The sequence below is a fragment of the Chinchilla lanigera genome, unplaced genomic scaffold (genome assembly GCF_000276665.1).
Source record: "Chinchilla lanigera isolate Chin_1 unplaced genomic scaffold, ChiLan1.0 scaffold00066, whole genome shotgun sequence".
Taxonomy (NCBI): Eukaryota; Metazoa; Chordata; class Mammalia; order Rodentia; family Chinchillidae; genus Chinchilla; species Chinchilla lanigera.
The window spans coordinates 9,180,488-9,195,754 of NW_004955467.1; the positions used below are offsets into that span (position 1 = coordinate 9,180,488).

A 15,267-nucleotide genomic window follows, 5' to 3' on the forward strand; every position below is an offset into this window, starting at 1 on the left:
GAGCTGAAAATCCTATAATCTTTTTCAAGGCTGATGTTCAGTCTTTGACAGAAATCTGTCAATAAATTTTCAAAATGCAAATTTCATTGTATTGACAAATATAATTTCTTTTAAAAATCCACTGGGGGAAAAATTTTTTTTTTGAGACAGGATCTTGCTGTGTAGTTCAGGCTGGCCTTGAGTTCACTATGTAACCCAGGCTGGCCTCAAACTCATGGCGCTCCTCCTGCCTCAGCCTCCCAAGTGCTGGGATTACAGGCATGTACCACCACTCCCAGCCATCGGGAAAATTATTTTTGTAAAATAATTTTAAAACACATCCCCAAATGTGTCATCAGGCAACAGAGGTAGGAAAGTAAAGCCAGCTGAGCTCAGTGCTGATGGCCCAGAGTGAACTGACCAGGTGGAGAAACACAATAAGAGACAAGAAAGCTTTAGGAACAAAAAATGACAGCCACCAGTGCACCCTTTCCTGCTCTGGGGAAATTCCACTCTGCTGTGCACAGAGTGATAACAGTCTCTCGGCCGGGACCGAGGAGACATCTGCAATATGTTTGTGTTAAGTGAGGGCTGTAAAGCTGGTCTAGCCATAAAATGTGGTAAAAGCCAATTTGGACTTCAGAGTTCAAATATTTGGAATATAAGGTGGGATAACAGAACCTCTTGTGGGATAAAATAAATACTATTAGGGACTGGAAGGCTCCCAGAAACAGGAGAGAGTCAGGTAATTCGGAAGCCCATTAGGACATTTCAAAAGCATGCTTATTTTAAGATCTTAACCAGACCTTGAACACGAACAGTAAACCCGATAAAAGTTATCTGGGCTCCTGGTGAGTGTTAATAAGTTTTAGAAACTGAAACTGACTTGGATTTCTTTATAGATTTAATGACCCTAAACTTTTCAAAATCCTTCACTTACCATTAAGCCTTTTCTTCTCCATTATTTACTGGATTGAAGCAGTTTTATCTTAAAACCACAAAATAAAAGTATCTTATATCTTTCTAGAAAACCATTGCCAAAGGACAGGAATAAATACCTCTTCAGTTTGAAAGAAGCATCTAGCTATTATTTGGGTTTCACAGAAACCCAGGTCATAAATATTTGGCCCAAAGTGGTCTGTTTAGGCTCTACTGTAAAGATTATGCAAAAAGTACTCCAGATAAGAGATAACAGCAGCCATTATTCTAAATAGGCTGACACTGTGCTCAACTTTCCAGAAAGTATAGTGCTAGAGAGGGAAAAGAACAAGGTATAAGAAACCCAGCAAAATTCCTCCAGAACAGAATACTCAAACTTCTTACAAATTATATAACTTATAAGTCCCTCAGTAGTGGACAAGTTAGTTAAATTAGAGCAGAGTCATACTACAGAATACTATAAGCCATGAAAAACTAAATAGTTCTGTACAAACAGAATGGAAATATCTCCTATATGTACCAACCTTAGAAAGGTTAATACAAAAAAGGAGGTTGTAAAAATAATTAGGGAAGCTGGGCGTGGTGGCACACGCCTGTATTCCCAGCACCCAGGAGGCTGAGCCAGGAGGATTGTTGGGATTTTGAGACCAGCCTGGGCTACAAAGTGAGTTCAAGGGCAGCCTGAACTGCGTAATGAAACCCTATCTCAAAAAATTAAGGAAAATACAAATTAAAACAACACTGAGATTCCATCCTACCCCAGAAAGAATGGCCACTGTTAAGAAATCAAATAATAACAAATGCTAGCGATGTTGCAGGGAAAAAAGAAGCCCTTCTGCATTGTGGGTGGGACTATAAATTAGTGCAACCACTACAGAAATCAATATGGTGATTCTTTTAAAAACTAGACTGTCCATTTGATCAGCTATCCCCCTTTTAAGTACCTTCCCAAAAGAGTTTAAAACATCACATTACAGCGATCCATGCATACCCATGTTTATAGCAGCACAATTCATAGTAGCTAAATCTTGGAAGTAGCCTATATATCCACCAACAGATGAATGGATAAAGAAAATGTAGTATTTACACAACAATAGAATACTACTGTGCCATAAAGAATGATAAACTTGAATTATTTATGGGAAAGTGGATGCCCCTTGAGACCATAATGTTAAGTGAAATAATTCAGACACACCAAGCTTAAGTATCACATGATTTCTCTTATATGAGAAACTCAAATAATAAATAATGAACAAAATAAAAGTTAGCCAATAGGAAGTGGGGAGACAGATCCTTCTCAAATAGGAGGAAAGGGGATGAAAAAGGAATTACAATGTGTTAAGTACATGTGCCAATTCCACACAAGAAATGTAGACATCATGTACTGCAAACACACTAATAAAAGAAATTAAAAAGACTTTTCATAATGCCTTATTCTGTGTGCGGTAGCTATTTTTGGTTATTATGCAGTGTTATGGTTTATACCTGGTTGTCCCCCCAAAGCCTCATGTGTTTGGCAGTAGGGCTTTTTAAAGTCGGACTCCGGGGAGGTCGAGCTGCCCTCTGTTACAAGGTGGGCTCTGGGTGGAGGAGGCGGGCCCTGGGGCATGACTTCTACGAAGTGTATCTCTCTCCCCACTCCTCCCTTCTCTCCCTCTGCTTTCTGGCTCCCACCAGCAGCCCTCCTCCGCCAGTCCCTTCCCCCATGCTGCTCCTGCCTGGAGCAGCCAACCACAACGACAGAGGTGATGGAAATGAAAGCCAAAATAAACCTTTCCTCCTTTACACGTGGGTGTCAGGTATTATGTCTCAGCAACAAACAAAGTTACTAAGACATGCAGTAATCATGGTTGGACTGGGGCTGCATGCTAGCTTTTCACTTCTTTCTTTCCATAGTTTTGTATCAATTGTTTTTAACAGTGATCGTGTGCTACCTTTGTAATTTAAAAATACCCACTAAAGTTAAAGGAAAACGACCATGTGGAAAAGGGCAAGAGTGACTTTTAAAAATTAGCTGAGTGGGATGGCAGCACTCAAGAGGCTGAGGCAGGAGGATCACTGTAATTTCGTGGAGAGTTCAGGCTGGCCTTGAGTTTACCTAACATGCATGAGATCCTGGAGTCAATCCCAGCACCACCACCAACGCCACCATAAAAAAAAGTGGTTATCTCGGGGGGATTTTTTCTTCCTTTACTTTCCTACATTTTGCAACTTTCCTGAAATGATCAATAATTAATTTTGCAATGGAAAAATTAAATATTTTGAAATCACTTTGAATACACAGAACAATTTTTATATTATGCTATTTCTATAAAAAAGGATGCTTATGCAGGCATGTATGCTTATCTCTGAAATGTTACAAGAAGGTCTGGGAACACTGATTCTTCAAAGAGAAAGTGGAACAGCAGTGGAGGGAGACTTTAAATTCTATTCCTTTCTGTAACTTGAATTTTTTACCATGTGCATTTATTAGCCCTTCTAAAAGGTTAAACTCTTTTAATTAAAAATGTATTTAAAAATAGAAATAAATAAATACAATTGTATTAAAACCACCCTGCTAAATTTATCTTTTTGACTTATTTTTTGAGATGGGCTATATTGCATCTCAAACTCCTGGACTTAACTGATCTCCTTCCTCATCCTCCTGAGTGGCTGGGATTAGAGGTACACACCATCACATCTGACTCCTAAATTCCTGACTCCTGTGTTCCTCATATTTTTGAGCAATTTTTAAGGTAAAAATGTTCATTAGCCAGGCATGGTGGTGCACACCTGTGATCCCAGCACTGGAGAGGCTGAGGCAGAAGAACTGCTGCAAGTTCAAAGCCAGCCTGGACTATATAGTGAGTGCAAGGCCAGCCCGAGCTACATAGCAAGACTGTGTCTCAAAAAAACAAATAATAATAGTGTTAATAATAACGATGTTTATTGACTGCTTATCCTCTGTGAGCACTTTTGCATATGTTGTCTTGCCTCAATGACAACCTCAGAAAAGATTTTTTAACTAAAAAAAAAAAAGGAACCTCAGAGAAATTTGGTGGCCCTCTTGGCTGATGTGACAAAGCTCTCCCCTAGAGTTCAAGCTCTAGCGAGACTGCCTGGCACTGAAGTTTGTACTTTATCCGCTCTCACTGGCTGACGCTGAAGATTAGAGGGAAGTAGCCACCAGCCAGTGCTTTACATAGCATTTCTTTACCTCTTGCCTCAACTTCTGTTTTCTCTCACACTTAAAATGTAATTATTGATTACCAGTGTTGAATGAAACTCTATGATTTGAATACAATCTTTTCTTTCATGGTAGAAAGGCAACAGGTGCTGCGTGTATTCACATCCATTCTGGTCCAGGGGTGTCTGGTGCTGTACCCTCAAGGGTGCCCAGCTCCATGGGAGAATGTATCTTGCAATTTAACACCATCATGTGCCTGCGGATGTTATAAACACGCTAACTCTGGCCTAGAATCTTATCATTGACTTACGAAGCAATGTTCATAACGTTCTACTTGGCCACAGGGCCATGGGCTATGAAACCACAAACCTCCCCAAAGACAGCCTCCGACACCCCTCACCCACCACAGCTTACCCCAAACCTCTGACTTTCTCCTTCCGCATGCTCTGCTCCTCAATTCCTTCCTCTTCTGTGTGGCTCTGACGTCCCGTCCTCCTCACTAGTGGCTTCAACCCACCACCACCACCTGACAATGAGCACTGCTTGCCCATCCTGCCTCTCTTGCTCCTTTCTCAACTGTACTGTGCCACCTCCCCTGGCCCGACCACCTTCAACTCCAGGACAGACACGCGCGGACCTATCTTTATACACACAGGCCTGCGCTAGCAAAGGCACAGCCCCTTCTCCGCTTGTGCCCAATAAATAACAGACCGAATGGGTTAAAGCCAAGGCCTGAACACCAGCCTAGGGGCACAGGAAGCGATGCCCATTCCAGGGCACAAGAGGGAGTCAAAACAACCACGTGGGAAGTTCTTTCCTTCTGCTTAGGAGAAATCTGTAAACTCTGCAGACAGAGTTTTCCTCGCGCCTTCCTCCTGGCCTCCTCAAGGGCAGGGCTTTTTCATTCTGCACATCACTGTGCCTTCCTCAGTTCCCAATATATACAAGGCACTTGCTGCATATTTTTGAATAAATTAATTAAATGGGTTAGTCATATCTTTAAAAATTGTAATACAAGAATGCCATAATTTAAAAGCCAAAAATAGGAGAGGACATGATTTTATAGCCCCATCCATCAGTTCTCATGAAAGCCCAGACCATGGCGCAGGGCTTGGATGACTTAGCTGAGCCATCACGGCCATCTAGTGGCAGAATGTCTACATCACTGGCTTAGTAGTATAAGTGAGTGGATTGTTTTGTTTTCTTTTAAACAAACTGTAAAACTAAAATTAAGCGATAGCACCAGGCGTGATGGCACATGCCTGTAATCCCAGCACTTGGGAGGCTGAGGCAGGAGGATCACTTTGAGTTTGAAGCCAGCTTGGGCTACTTAATGATATCCAGCTTCAAAAGGGGTGGAGTGGAGATACAGCTCAGCAGCAAAGCTCCTACCTAGCAAGTGCCAGCTTGTGAGTTTGATTCCCAGTAGCAAAAAAAAAGAAAAAGCAATAGCAAAGATACTGCAGTATAAGTGTGAGAGGGAGAGACGAATAGAGAGAGAAGCCAAAAGAGGGGAGTCAAACTTGGAAGAGCTGAAGAAGGGGACTGGCACGAGGACAGCAAGAAGGACCCAGAGTGCATCATGCTATACTTGTCGAAGTTGACATCCAGCATGCCCGCCTTCTCCTGGCTGATTCGTAACAAGGGGATGTCCAGCCGCCGAATGCAGTCTTTGTCCAGAGTGGAGGTCCATTCTTGGAAGGTTTTTCGAACCATTTCATCAATGGCCTGCAGCATCTGCTGGTAGGTGTGCACACTCTCCTCTCCAGTCCCAATGTGGGGCAGGAAATGGGCCCCGGAAAGGCACTAAGAGGGGAGAACAGAGCGGGGGTGGGCTCTTTTCATCATCCTCCAGGTGGAATCACCGCGCTGAGACTCCCTACACACACATGCACGTGCTCCAGCAACCCATGTCAGGCTGGCTGCGAGGTTGATCAGCTCAACAGAGCAGGAAGACAGGGTTAAACAGAAAAATGAAGGCAAACACCAAGGCGCAACAGGGAAGGGGGCCAAAAGGAGGGAGAAGAAGCAAGGAGATTCAGCACAGGAAAAATGTTAGGAGAAAAAAATAAATCACAGCAGAATCTAAGAAAAAGAGAAGACATGAAAGTCGGAGGGAGACTACTAGAGGAGAGGAAAGGAATAAGGCGGAGAGGAAAGGGCCAAGTGTTATAGCAGGTGGAAATGATCAAAGCATGTTACAGGTACGTACAGATAACCAACACAGAGACCCGCTCTTCTGTGCAATTAATATACACTAATAAAAATAATGACTAAACCGCTGAAGTCGAAGGATTTAAGAGGGACAAGGTTGAAGACTAGCTGCAGCGTTTCCTGGCCTGTCTTAGCCCAGATATCTGGAGGCTGCCTTCTCTTCTCCTAGAACTAATCAGACAATAACGGGTCACTTCCTCTATAACTTTTCACCTGTATATTCCCCTAGAAAACTTTTAAATGGTTTTGCCTTGTTTCTTTGTGCCTGTTCTTGCTGAGAGATCAGGCCCAACAAGACCTGCCCAGGTCTTAGATCACCAGCTTGTACTGCTCTTTTGCTGGCCCAACTTCCCCAACACTGGTCCTATTCCTCCTCTCCACCCATGAGGTTCCTTCTCTGTGAACCAAACCCAGCACCTGCCTCGCTGAACCGAATCTGCCCCTGGCCTCATCTGACAGTCTCTGGTCATGAAGGCTCAGCAGGGAGCCCCTCTGGACCTGTCCCCACCCTCCCCGTCCACAGCACAGCCGGCTGTCTCACTGGGGACGGGGAGTGGAAGAAGTCAGGCACCTACATCCATGACTCTGTCGATGCGTCGCCGGAGGATCCTCATCCAGTGTGCCTGTCCCGAATACTGCGCCATGTAGGGCTCCAGGTAGGGCCACTTCTTGTTTAGCTCACGATTCACAAGGGCCAATTCACTGTTGAACAGCATGTACAGATCAACTGCCTTCTTGTCATATGTTCGCTTGATGGCCTAATAAAGAAGAGAAAGAAGTGGATGGCATGCCCCACGGAAGTGGGTTTCTCTAGTCTCTTGTCCCAGAAGAAAGCTCTGCCATCCAGCAGAACCTGCAATCCTTAGAGATGTGGGAGCCCGGGGTACAGACGGAAGAAAAGGGGCACGGAGGGTCGGAGGGTGGGGAAAGGCACGTGTGTGGGTGGATGGGACTTGGAAGGTTCAGGAGGAACTAAAGGAAAGCAGAGAGACCACAAGGCGGGACAGGTGACCACACCTCCCGGGTGGCGAGCCTGTGGAAGGTGTCCAGTAGCAGCACCCCATGCTCCACGTCGCGGACTAACTCAAAGGCTGAGGTGATCAAGTTCTGGGTCATCACTTCCAGGTCCTTGACTCCTGTGCGGAATCTGCACCATCAGAGAAGCATATGGACGTGTGGGTGCCCGCACCAGTGCCCAAACATATCCCCTGGGAGAGAGCCCTATGTGTGGCTGTGCCCTGGGGCTCGCTGCAAGCCAGGAACTGAGTTAAGTGCTTTGCATCCATGAATCTATTTCACCCTCTCAACAATGCTAGGAGATAGGCTCTCTCATTAACTTAATCACAGATGAGGAAGCAGTGGCCCCGACTGTCTGCCTCATGACACATACCCGGCATGTGGCAGAGCCAAGACTGGAGTGCCGAAGGCTGATCTGGAACCCTGAACCCGCCCAGCCACTTCCCTCCCTGGTGCTCTCTCCTGCCCTTCCCATCACTGAGCTGATCGTCTTCCCACCTCCCCTCTGCATGTTCCACCACTCCCCCCATTCTTATCACCCCAGCTCTCCCTCCCTGGCCCTAGCAGCTTGTCATTTGCTCACTTATTATAGTCTTCGTGCCAAGAGGTGTTCTTGACATCCAGGATGCCCCCGCGGACAGCTCGCAGAATGTGCAAATTTTTATGAAAGATATCCTCAATTTCTAGCAAGTTTCGTGTGATCTGTGGCCCCTGGGCACCAAAGAAGCAAGGAAGGGGACCTTGCTTGCCATCTTCCCAACGGGCAAAGTGGTACTGACAGTCGCATACCTAAAAAGAAGCCAGCATGAGAGGTCCTGCTTTCCTCTCTGAACTTGTGTGTCCAGAGATCTTTGATACAGCTTCAGATGTATAAGAACTAGGGAGGACCAGCCAGATGCAGGGGGCACAGAATGAAACATGAGACGCTAGGGCAGTGACAACAGCAAAAGCCGAAAAGGACAGGGTGGTGAGAGGGCACCCAGTTCTGGAGGAAGAGCCAAGACAGTTAAGTTTTAGCTTTAGCCCTTCAGCCAGCCTCTGCTCCATCTGCCCTGGCTCCTGCAGAGAGGTTCTGGAGGGTCTGAGGTAGGCTTTTGGACTCCTTCCCGAACAGTCTTCCCACCTCAATCAGGTCCTTGCAGCGCTGCACAAAAGCATCAACCTGAGCAAATATGCTGGTCTGGTCTAGGACCCAGCCCCGACTGGAAAACCTGTATTAGGAGAAAGACAGGCTGAATTAAAAACTGGGAACACTAGGTGTCAACCTGCTCATGCAAACTTAGACCAGAGACTCACAAAACAAGACCCTGAAAGTGCTTTCCCTGGGTCCCAAAGGAAGACACTCCAGGTGACAGAAACCAGAAAAGAGACATGGCACCTAGGTTCTAAGAGGTTTATACAGCGTGGAATTTTATAGTGTGGGCCAAGGTTGGAGGAAAAGGCCAAGTAATCTTCCTGGAATCTGGAAAAAGAGATTATGAGAGTAGGGAGATCCTAGGGTATGAGCTAAGTATGCTTTCATGGAAAGGAAAACCTGGCTGGATGAAGGTATTCTTAGGTCTAGAAAAACAAACCATAGGCTGCACAAAATTCACATGAAAGGAGTCAGAACCTCCCCTCTGGAGGAAGGGCCGGGGGCAGCGTGTGGGGAGGCGGTGGAAACCCAGCCTACTGAGTATGAATCTGCACAGCCCGCAGATAGTGATCTTTCCAGGCGTGGCAACAGGAAATGCAGCCTTGGAGGTCCTCCTTGCTAGAAGAGACGTAGCCCTCAAAGATGCGGTCCAGGGAGATGGCATGACAGCATAAGCGGATAATCTCGTTGCTCATCTGCAAAAGGGCACCCAACAGCTTCAATTACCAGCCTCATTCCCACACAGCCCCTTCTCTGCTTCTCCCTGACTGTGCCACAGGTCTCGGCTTCAGCTCCCTCACTTGTCTCCTGAGACCCATCTCACTGCGGTGTTCCACCGCCGCTGGGCTCTGCGTGCGCTCCTTGTCCCAAATGGCCCTTCGCTGCTGCTCGGCCCAACTCTGCAGACACGTGGCCGACTCAGCGACCCCTCCCCCACCGCAGACATCATCTTGGGAATGAGGGAAAGGTGGCCTTCCTTTCTGCACAATCTAGCCTGGGAGTCTGTCCTTCCTCCCTCCCTTCCCATGCTCCCCTTCTCAAAGCCATTTTCCTGCCTCAGATACTTGCGTCTGGAAACAGAAGTGCAGCCCAGACCCCCGCTCTGAGCAGCACTAAAGCCGACCGTGCAGGTAGAAGCCTCCAGTGTGTCTTCCCCAGCTTTCTGACGGCACATCATCTGCCAGGGGATTCCACCATCTTCCAAATATCTGAGCCCTCTCAACACCTCCACTATCCTAACACTCTCCTGCCCACCCCTGCGTCCACACACCTTTCGGAAGAGGGAGGTCAGCCTCTCCCTAGTGTTGTAGTAGGGAGAGTTGACCCAGATAATGCGGATGAGGCTGATCAGCTTGGGGAGCTTGCTGGAGATGTCCTTAGGGCGCATGAAAGCCAGTTCCTGGTAAGGTTCCTTCAGGATTGACAGGAAGGTCAGGTTCGACTGCGCTTGCTGAGAGCCATCCTGGCAGCAAATAGAAACCAGGAATACATTCACCCCACTGGAAAGAACTGATTCATGGCAAGCACTTTTTAATTCATTTTGAACACCATCCTGAGCGCCTCTGCCAGGAAGCCCTTCCAGTGAACCCCACGCAGGAGTCACTATTTCAGGTCTCTTCCCCCTCTCAGGACCAGCGTGTGTGCCTATACATCATCTTTTATTCAATGACTACTTCCTTTATTTTTTCCAGTACATATTGGAAATTGAACTCAGAGCCTTTTGTACAAGGCCACATCCCCAGACATATTTTTTAATGTTTTATTTTGGTCTCACTAAGTCACTAAATTACCCAGGCTGTGCTAGAATTTGTGATCCTCCTGCCTTAACTTCCCAGAGTGCTGGGATTACAGCTGTGCATCACCATGCCTGGCTCAATAAACACTTTCTACAAAAGTATTTCAGACTAGGGAAACTAGGAACCAGGACTGGTGTCTATTCCTCCGTTTTCTCTGGTTGAAGTCAGAACTCTGTACAGAGCGGCTATTCTACAGCTATTGATCAACTGCCTGGTCACTTCCATCCCCTCCCCACAGGTGGCACCCAGTCCCTTCACTGTCCTGTTCCCAACCAGAGCTTTAGACTTCTCTGGCTAGTTATGGCTCAATTCCCTTAATGCCGAGTTGAAAATCTCACCCAGGGGAGAGTTCTTCTATCTCTGAATCGTACAGACCACTCATCTCCTCTGTGACCCCCCAGTTCTGGTCCACTCACATACCTGGATCTGCTGGGCCAGTTTCATAAAGGGCAGCAGATAGGACGACTTGGCGAGGCGCAAGATGTTCTCGATATGCTTCACTCCCTTCTTCACCAGCTGCTTGCTGATGCCAGACAGGTCCATGCAGCGGTTGCGCCAGAACTCAATCTCCTCCAAAGGACCTAAACTTTCCCCTGTCTCCACAGTCTCCTGGGCACTGAGCACCTCCTTTATCTGCCGGGTCCAGTGGATCATGGAGGCTGTAGTGGGGGTGTGTGAAAACTCTTGCTTGTCTTCACAGTGCTCCTTCTTTGTGCCCTCCCCCGTCCACACCCCCACCACTGCTGCTGCCACCACACAGCGCTTCTAACCCAGCCCCTCGGTCAGCATCCGGGCTGCCTCTTCCCCTCCGCAGTTCCCGCCAAATGCTGGCAATGGCAGCCACTCACTTTCTAGCCGCTGCACCAGCTCTTTGTCCTTTACTACCACCTCGGGCTTCATGTTCTCAGTCTCGGCAGGGATGTAGAGAACAGTGTGCCCCTCCAGTTTGTAGCGTGTGTCTGAGAAAGGACCATGGGAGTTCAAATGGTGAGTTTTTGCTGCCCCAGTATCGATCATATGACCACGATCGTGTGGTTGCAGTGGGCAGCCCAGGACAGACATCCACCCTTCATATCAACAGCTTCTGCGTCCACAGATTCAACCAGTCACAAGCAGAAAATATGTTTTTAAACACTGCATCTCGCTGAACATGTACAGACATTTCTATCATTAGCCCCTAAACATTACTATGTAATACCTATTTACATTGCATTTACATTGTTTTAGGTGTAACAGTTAGAGACTTCAAAGTATACAGGAGAATGTGTGTAGGTTATATGCAAATATTACACTGTTATATGAGAGACTGGAGCATCCTAGAATTTTGGTATCCAAAGGGTCCTGGAACTAATCCCCCATGACACTGAGTCACGACTATATACGCATTTCAGGACAGCATGCAGAAGAAACTAGGACCCATACTTTCTTGATATCAAATGGAAAAGTAAGCCTGGCACGGTGATGAAAGTCTGTAGTTCCTACTACTCAGGTGGCTAAGGCAGGAAGATTGTGAATTAAGGGCAGTCTGGGCAACTTAGCAAGACCCTGTGTCAAAACAAAATAAAAAAGAGTTGGGAATATAGTTCAGTGGCAAAGCACCTGCTAAGTATGTAAGAGCCCTGAATTCGGTCCCCCCTAGCAAGAAAGAAAGAGAGAGAAAGAGAGACAGAGACAAAGGAAAGAAGGAAGGAAGGAAGAAAGGAAGGAAGGAAGGAAGGAAGGAAGGAAGGAAGGAAGGAAGGAAGGAAAGAAACAAAGAAAGAAAGAAAGAAGAAAAAGAAAGAGGAGAAAATGCAGAGGAAAACCTCATGGAGGTATAACAAGAAATAGCTATAAAATAATTAAAAGATCTATATACTTGGCCAGGCATGGGGGGCACACCTGTAATTCCCAGCACTTGCAAAACTGAGGCAGGTTCAAGGCCAGCCTGAACTACCCAGTGAGATCCTGTCTCAAAAAATAAATAAATAAAAACTCTGTACACCCAATCACAGTACAAAGTCCCTTACAATCCCCACCAATTCTATACCATCAAAGTATATATGGATTAGAAGGCAGATTCTTTTTTTTGTAAACTATTGTCATTCATTTACCAGAGACTGATATTTATTATTCAATAATACTTGATGTCCTTTTCTTTTTTTTGGTCTTTTTGAAACAGGATCTCACTATGTAGTTCAGGCTGGACTTGAACTCACTTTGTAGCCCAGGCTGGTCTCGAACTTGCAACAATCCTCCTGCGTCAGCCTCCCGAGTGCTGGGATTACAGGCATGCGCCACCACGCCTGGCTCTGTCCTTTAATCTTTAAAGTCAGAAGAGTTGTAGTTTTTATTTAGGACACTAAGGATATGCAAAACGTGTGTGTGTGTGTGTGTGTGTGTGTGTGTGTGTATTTAAGCGAAATTGGATATACACAATGAGCTTTGCTTTCAAATCTTGGTTTAAGGGCTGGGAATGTAGCTCATTGGTAGAGCACCTGCCTAACATGCACAAGGCCCTGGGTTCCATCCACAGCCCTGCAAAACAAAATGCTTGATGTGCATACAGACAGCAGGGCTGACAGTGGTAGACTGTGTGGTAAGCATGTATGGGGCCCAGGGTTCAATCCCTAGCACCACAAAAAGGGCAGATTCTGTACCCTTTCCCACTCACTAACAAGCACGTATTAAGCAGGATGAATCTGTTGCCTTCCTCACAAGCTCTACTAAGGAGAAATCAGCACCCCCAGCCTTCCTGCTCACCTGTCAGGCAGGCCAAGAACTTGTGCAGATGTGAAGTAAAATGATTCCTAATGCTCTCCGGCCAAGTTGTATTTGTAAAGATCTGAGGAGCATAGATACCACTGAGCAGCCGAAGCAGGGCTGGGATGTAGGCGCCCCGGACTGTCCCAAACTGCACTGTCGCCTCGAAGTTCTCTGGGGTGATGGGGACTTGTGCTTGTCGAATGAAGTAGACCAGCTGGTTCTGGGTCTGCGTGAAAGACAATAGATCAGACAGTAGATCATTCTGCAGGCCCCGTCACGATGCCCAAAGGAATCTGAGGCTCCTCAACTTGAAGCCTGGCTGAATTCTTTGTCACCAGCCCCTTCATTTACCTTGATCCCTTTCTAAATGTACAAAATGAGTGTGAGGAGATGCTTCCTGTTCTTCTCAGAGACATAAATACTCCATATGCAAAGATGTGAGGAAGCAATGCAGAAATCATGTCTTGAGGGTCAGGATTCTGTATTTTATCTACCTTGGCTCCAGGACCTAACATAGAGCCTAGTATATAGTAGGTGCTCAATAAATGTTTGTTGGATGGATGGATGGGTAGATGAATGGATGGATGGGATAGGATAGGATAGATGAAGCACTTCAGCCATGGGAAAAGTATGGAAATAAAAGACAACTGTTGAGGATTTCCCATTTCAGTTGCATATGACTTTCCCCCAATCTTTCATTTGTCTTTCAATTTTGCCATTGGTGAGTTTTTGTTGTTGTTCATTGTTATGTTTAGATCTAAAATGTCCCTCAAAGCCCCATGCAGCTCGCAGTGGGGCTTTGGAGGGTGACTGGATGATGGGGGCTTCTGAGTGACTTGCTCTTAGGACATGGGATCCGGTAGAAAGAGGTGGGCACCGGAGGCATGGCCTGGAAGGGTTTATCCCTCCCCCTTCCCCTCTCTGCTTCCTGTCTGCCCTACCATGAGCAACCCGGCTCAGGTCTGCTCTGGACCCAGCCAACTATGAAACCTCTACAAAACGTGAGCTGAGATAAACCTTCCCTCCTTGAAGTTGTGGGTCTCAGGTGTTGTGTTTCAGGATGAGAAAGTAACCAAGACACCTCCATTCAGAAATATGTAACTTCATGAATTACCTCTAAAATAGTCTAAAGTTCTGACTGCTACATGCTTAGAAAGGCCATTTTCCTGATCAGATTCATCTCTTTTTTAAATGATTTTATGATGACTCTTTACCACTTATTTTTTTTTTTTTTTCCTGGTACGGGAAATCGAACTCACGACCTTGTGCTTGCCAAGCAGGCGCTGTGCCACTGAGCTAAATCCCCAGTCCCTTTTTATTTACTTTTAAAAACTGGAAATAAATCACAAAGAAGAAATTGATAATTATCCATCTTTTTAAAAAAACCTATTCTTCCTACTACCCACAAATAAATCTTGTCATTTATGTGTATTTTTTTAAAAGCTTAACTTTTTTTTTTTCTTTTTGACACAGGGTTTCGCTATGCAGTTCAGGCTGGCCTTGAACTCACTTTGTAGCCCAGGTTAGCCTGGAACTCAGGGCAATCCTCCTGCCTCAGCCTCCAAGTGCTGGGATTATAGGCATGCACCACCACACCTGGCAACAACTATTGTTTTTATTAAGGTGATACATGGGAGTTATAAATCACTGAAAGGACACAGAAGGTCTGGGGATGAAGTTCCATAGCAGAGCACTTGTCTAGTGTTGGTCTGGATGCCCTGGGCTTAATCTGAGTGTTGGTGGGGAAGCACATGGACAAGTGCAAAGATTTTTTTAAGTCACCTACAGTCCACTGCCTAGAAATTACATATCACTAACACTAGAGAAATAGAGCGATAGATTTTTTTGTAACAGGGAAGGGGACCAAAAGATGGAGGGAAGGGGGCAGAAGAAAGGAAGGGATGAAGACGGCACTGAGATGTGTTATGCACCAGGTCCCCACAAGGAATGTAATCGGTATGTACTGCAAACATGGACTAATACAAAAATAAAAATTGAAGCCAGGCATGGTGGCGCATGCCTGTAATCCCAGCATTGAGGCAGGAGGACTGCTGTGAGTTTGAGGCCAGCCTGGACTACAAAGCAAGACCTTGTCTCAAAAAAATTAAATAAGTAAAAAATAAAATTTTTTTAAAAAACTTGAGCCAGGTGTGGTGGCACATGCCTGCAATCCCAGCACTGAAGAGACTGAGGCAGGAGGATCCATACAACTATGAGGCCAGCCTGGGCTACAAAGTGAGCTCAACATCAGCCTGAACTGCATAGTGAGACCCTGT

The 15,267-nt window shown here is 46.0% G+C and overlaps 1 protein-coding gene across 4 annotated transcripts in view; it reads right to left on the minus strand.

The window, feature by feature from the left end:
* The window catches only part of Dnah2 (dynein, axonemal, heavy chain 2), a 103,853-nt gene that overhangs the window by 73,399 nt on the left and 15,187 nt on the right, over positions 1-15,267 (minus strand). For all 4 annotated transcript variants that reach the window (XM_005399458.2, XM_005399455.2, XM_005399456.2 and 1 more), the window contains 10 exons: positions 12,989-13,217; positions 11,095-11,205; positions 10,667-10,905; positions 9,721-9,912; positions 8,988-9,145; positions 8,439-8,526; positions 7,899-8,104; positions 7,316-7,445; positions 6,874-7,056; positions 5,676-5,890 (listed from right to left, as the gene is read on the minus strand). In XM_005399458.2, coding sequence (XP_005399515.1) covers positions 5,676-5,890; positions 6,874-7,056; positions 7,316-7,445; positions 7,899-8,104; positions 8,439-8,526; positions 8,988-9,145; positions 9,721-9,912; positions 10,667-10,905; positions 11,095-11,205; positions 12,989-13,217 — 1,751 coding nt within the window. The remainder of the gene's footprint in view (positions 1-5,675; positions 5,891-6,873; positions 7,057-7,315; positions 7,446-7,898; positions 8,105-8,438; positions 8,527-8,987; positions 9,146-9,720; positions 9,913-10,666; positions 10,906-11,094; positions 11,206-12,988; positions 13,218-15,267) is intronic.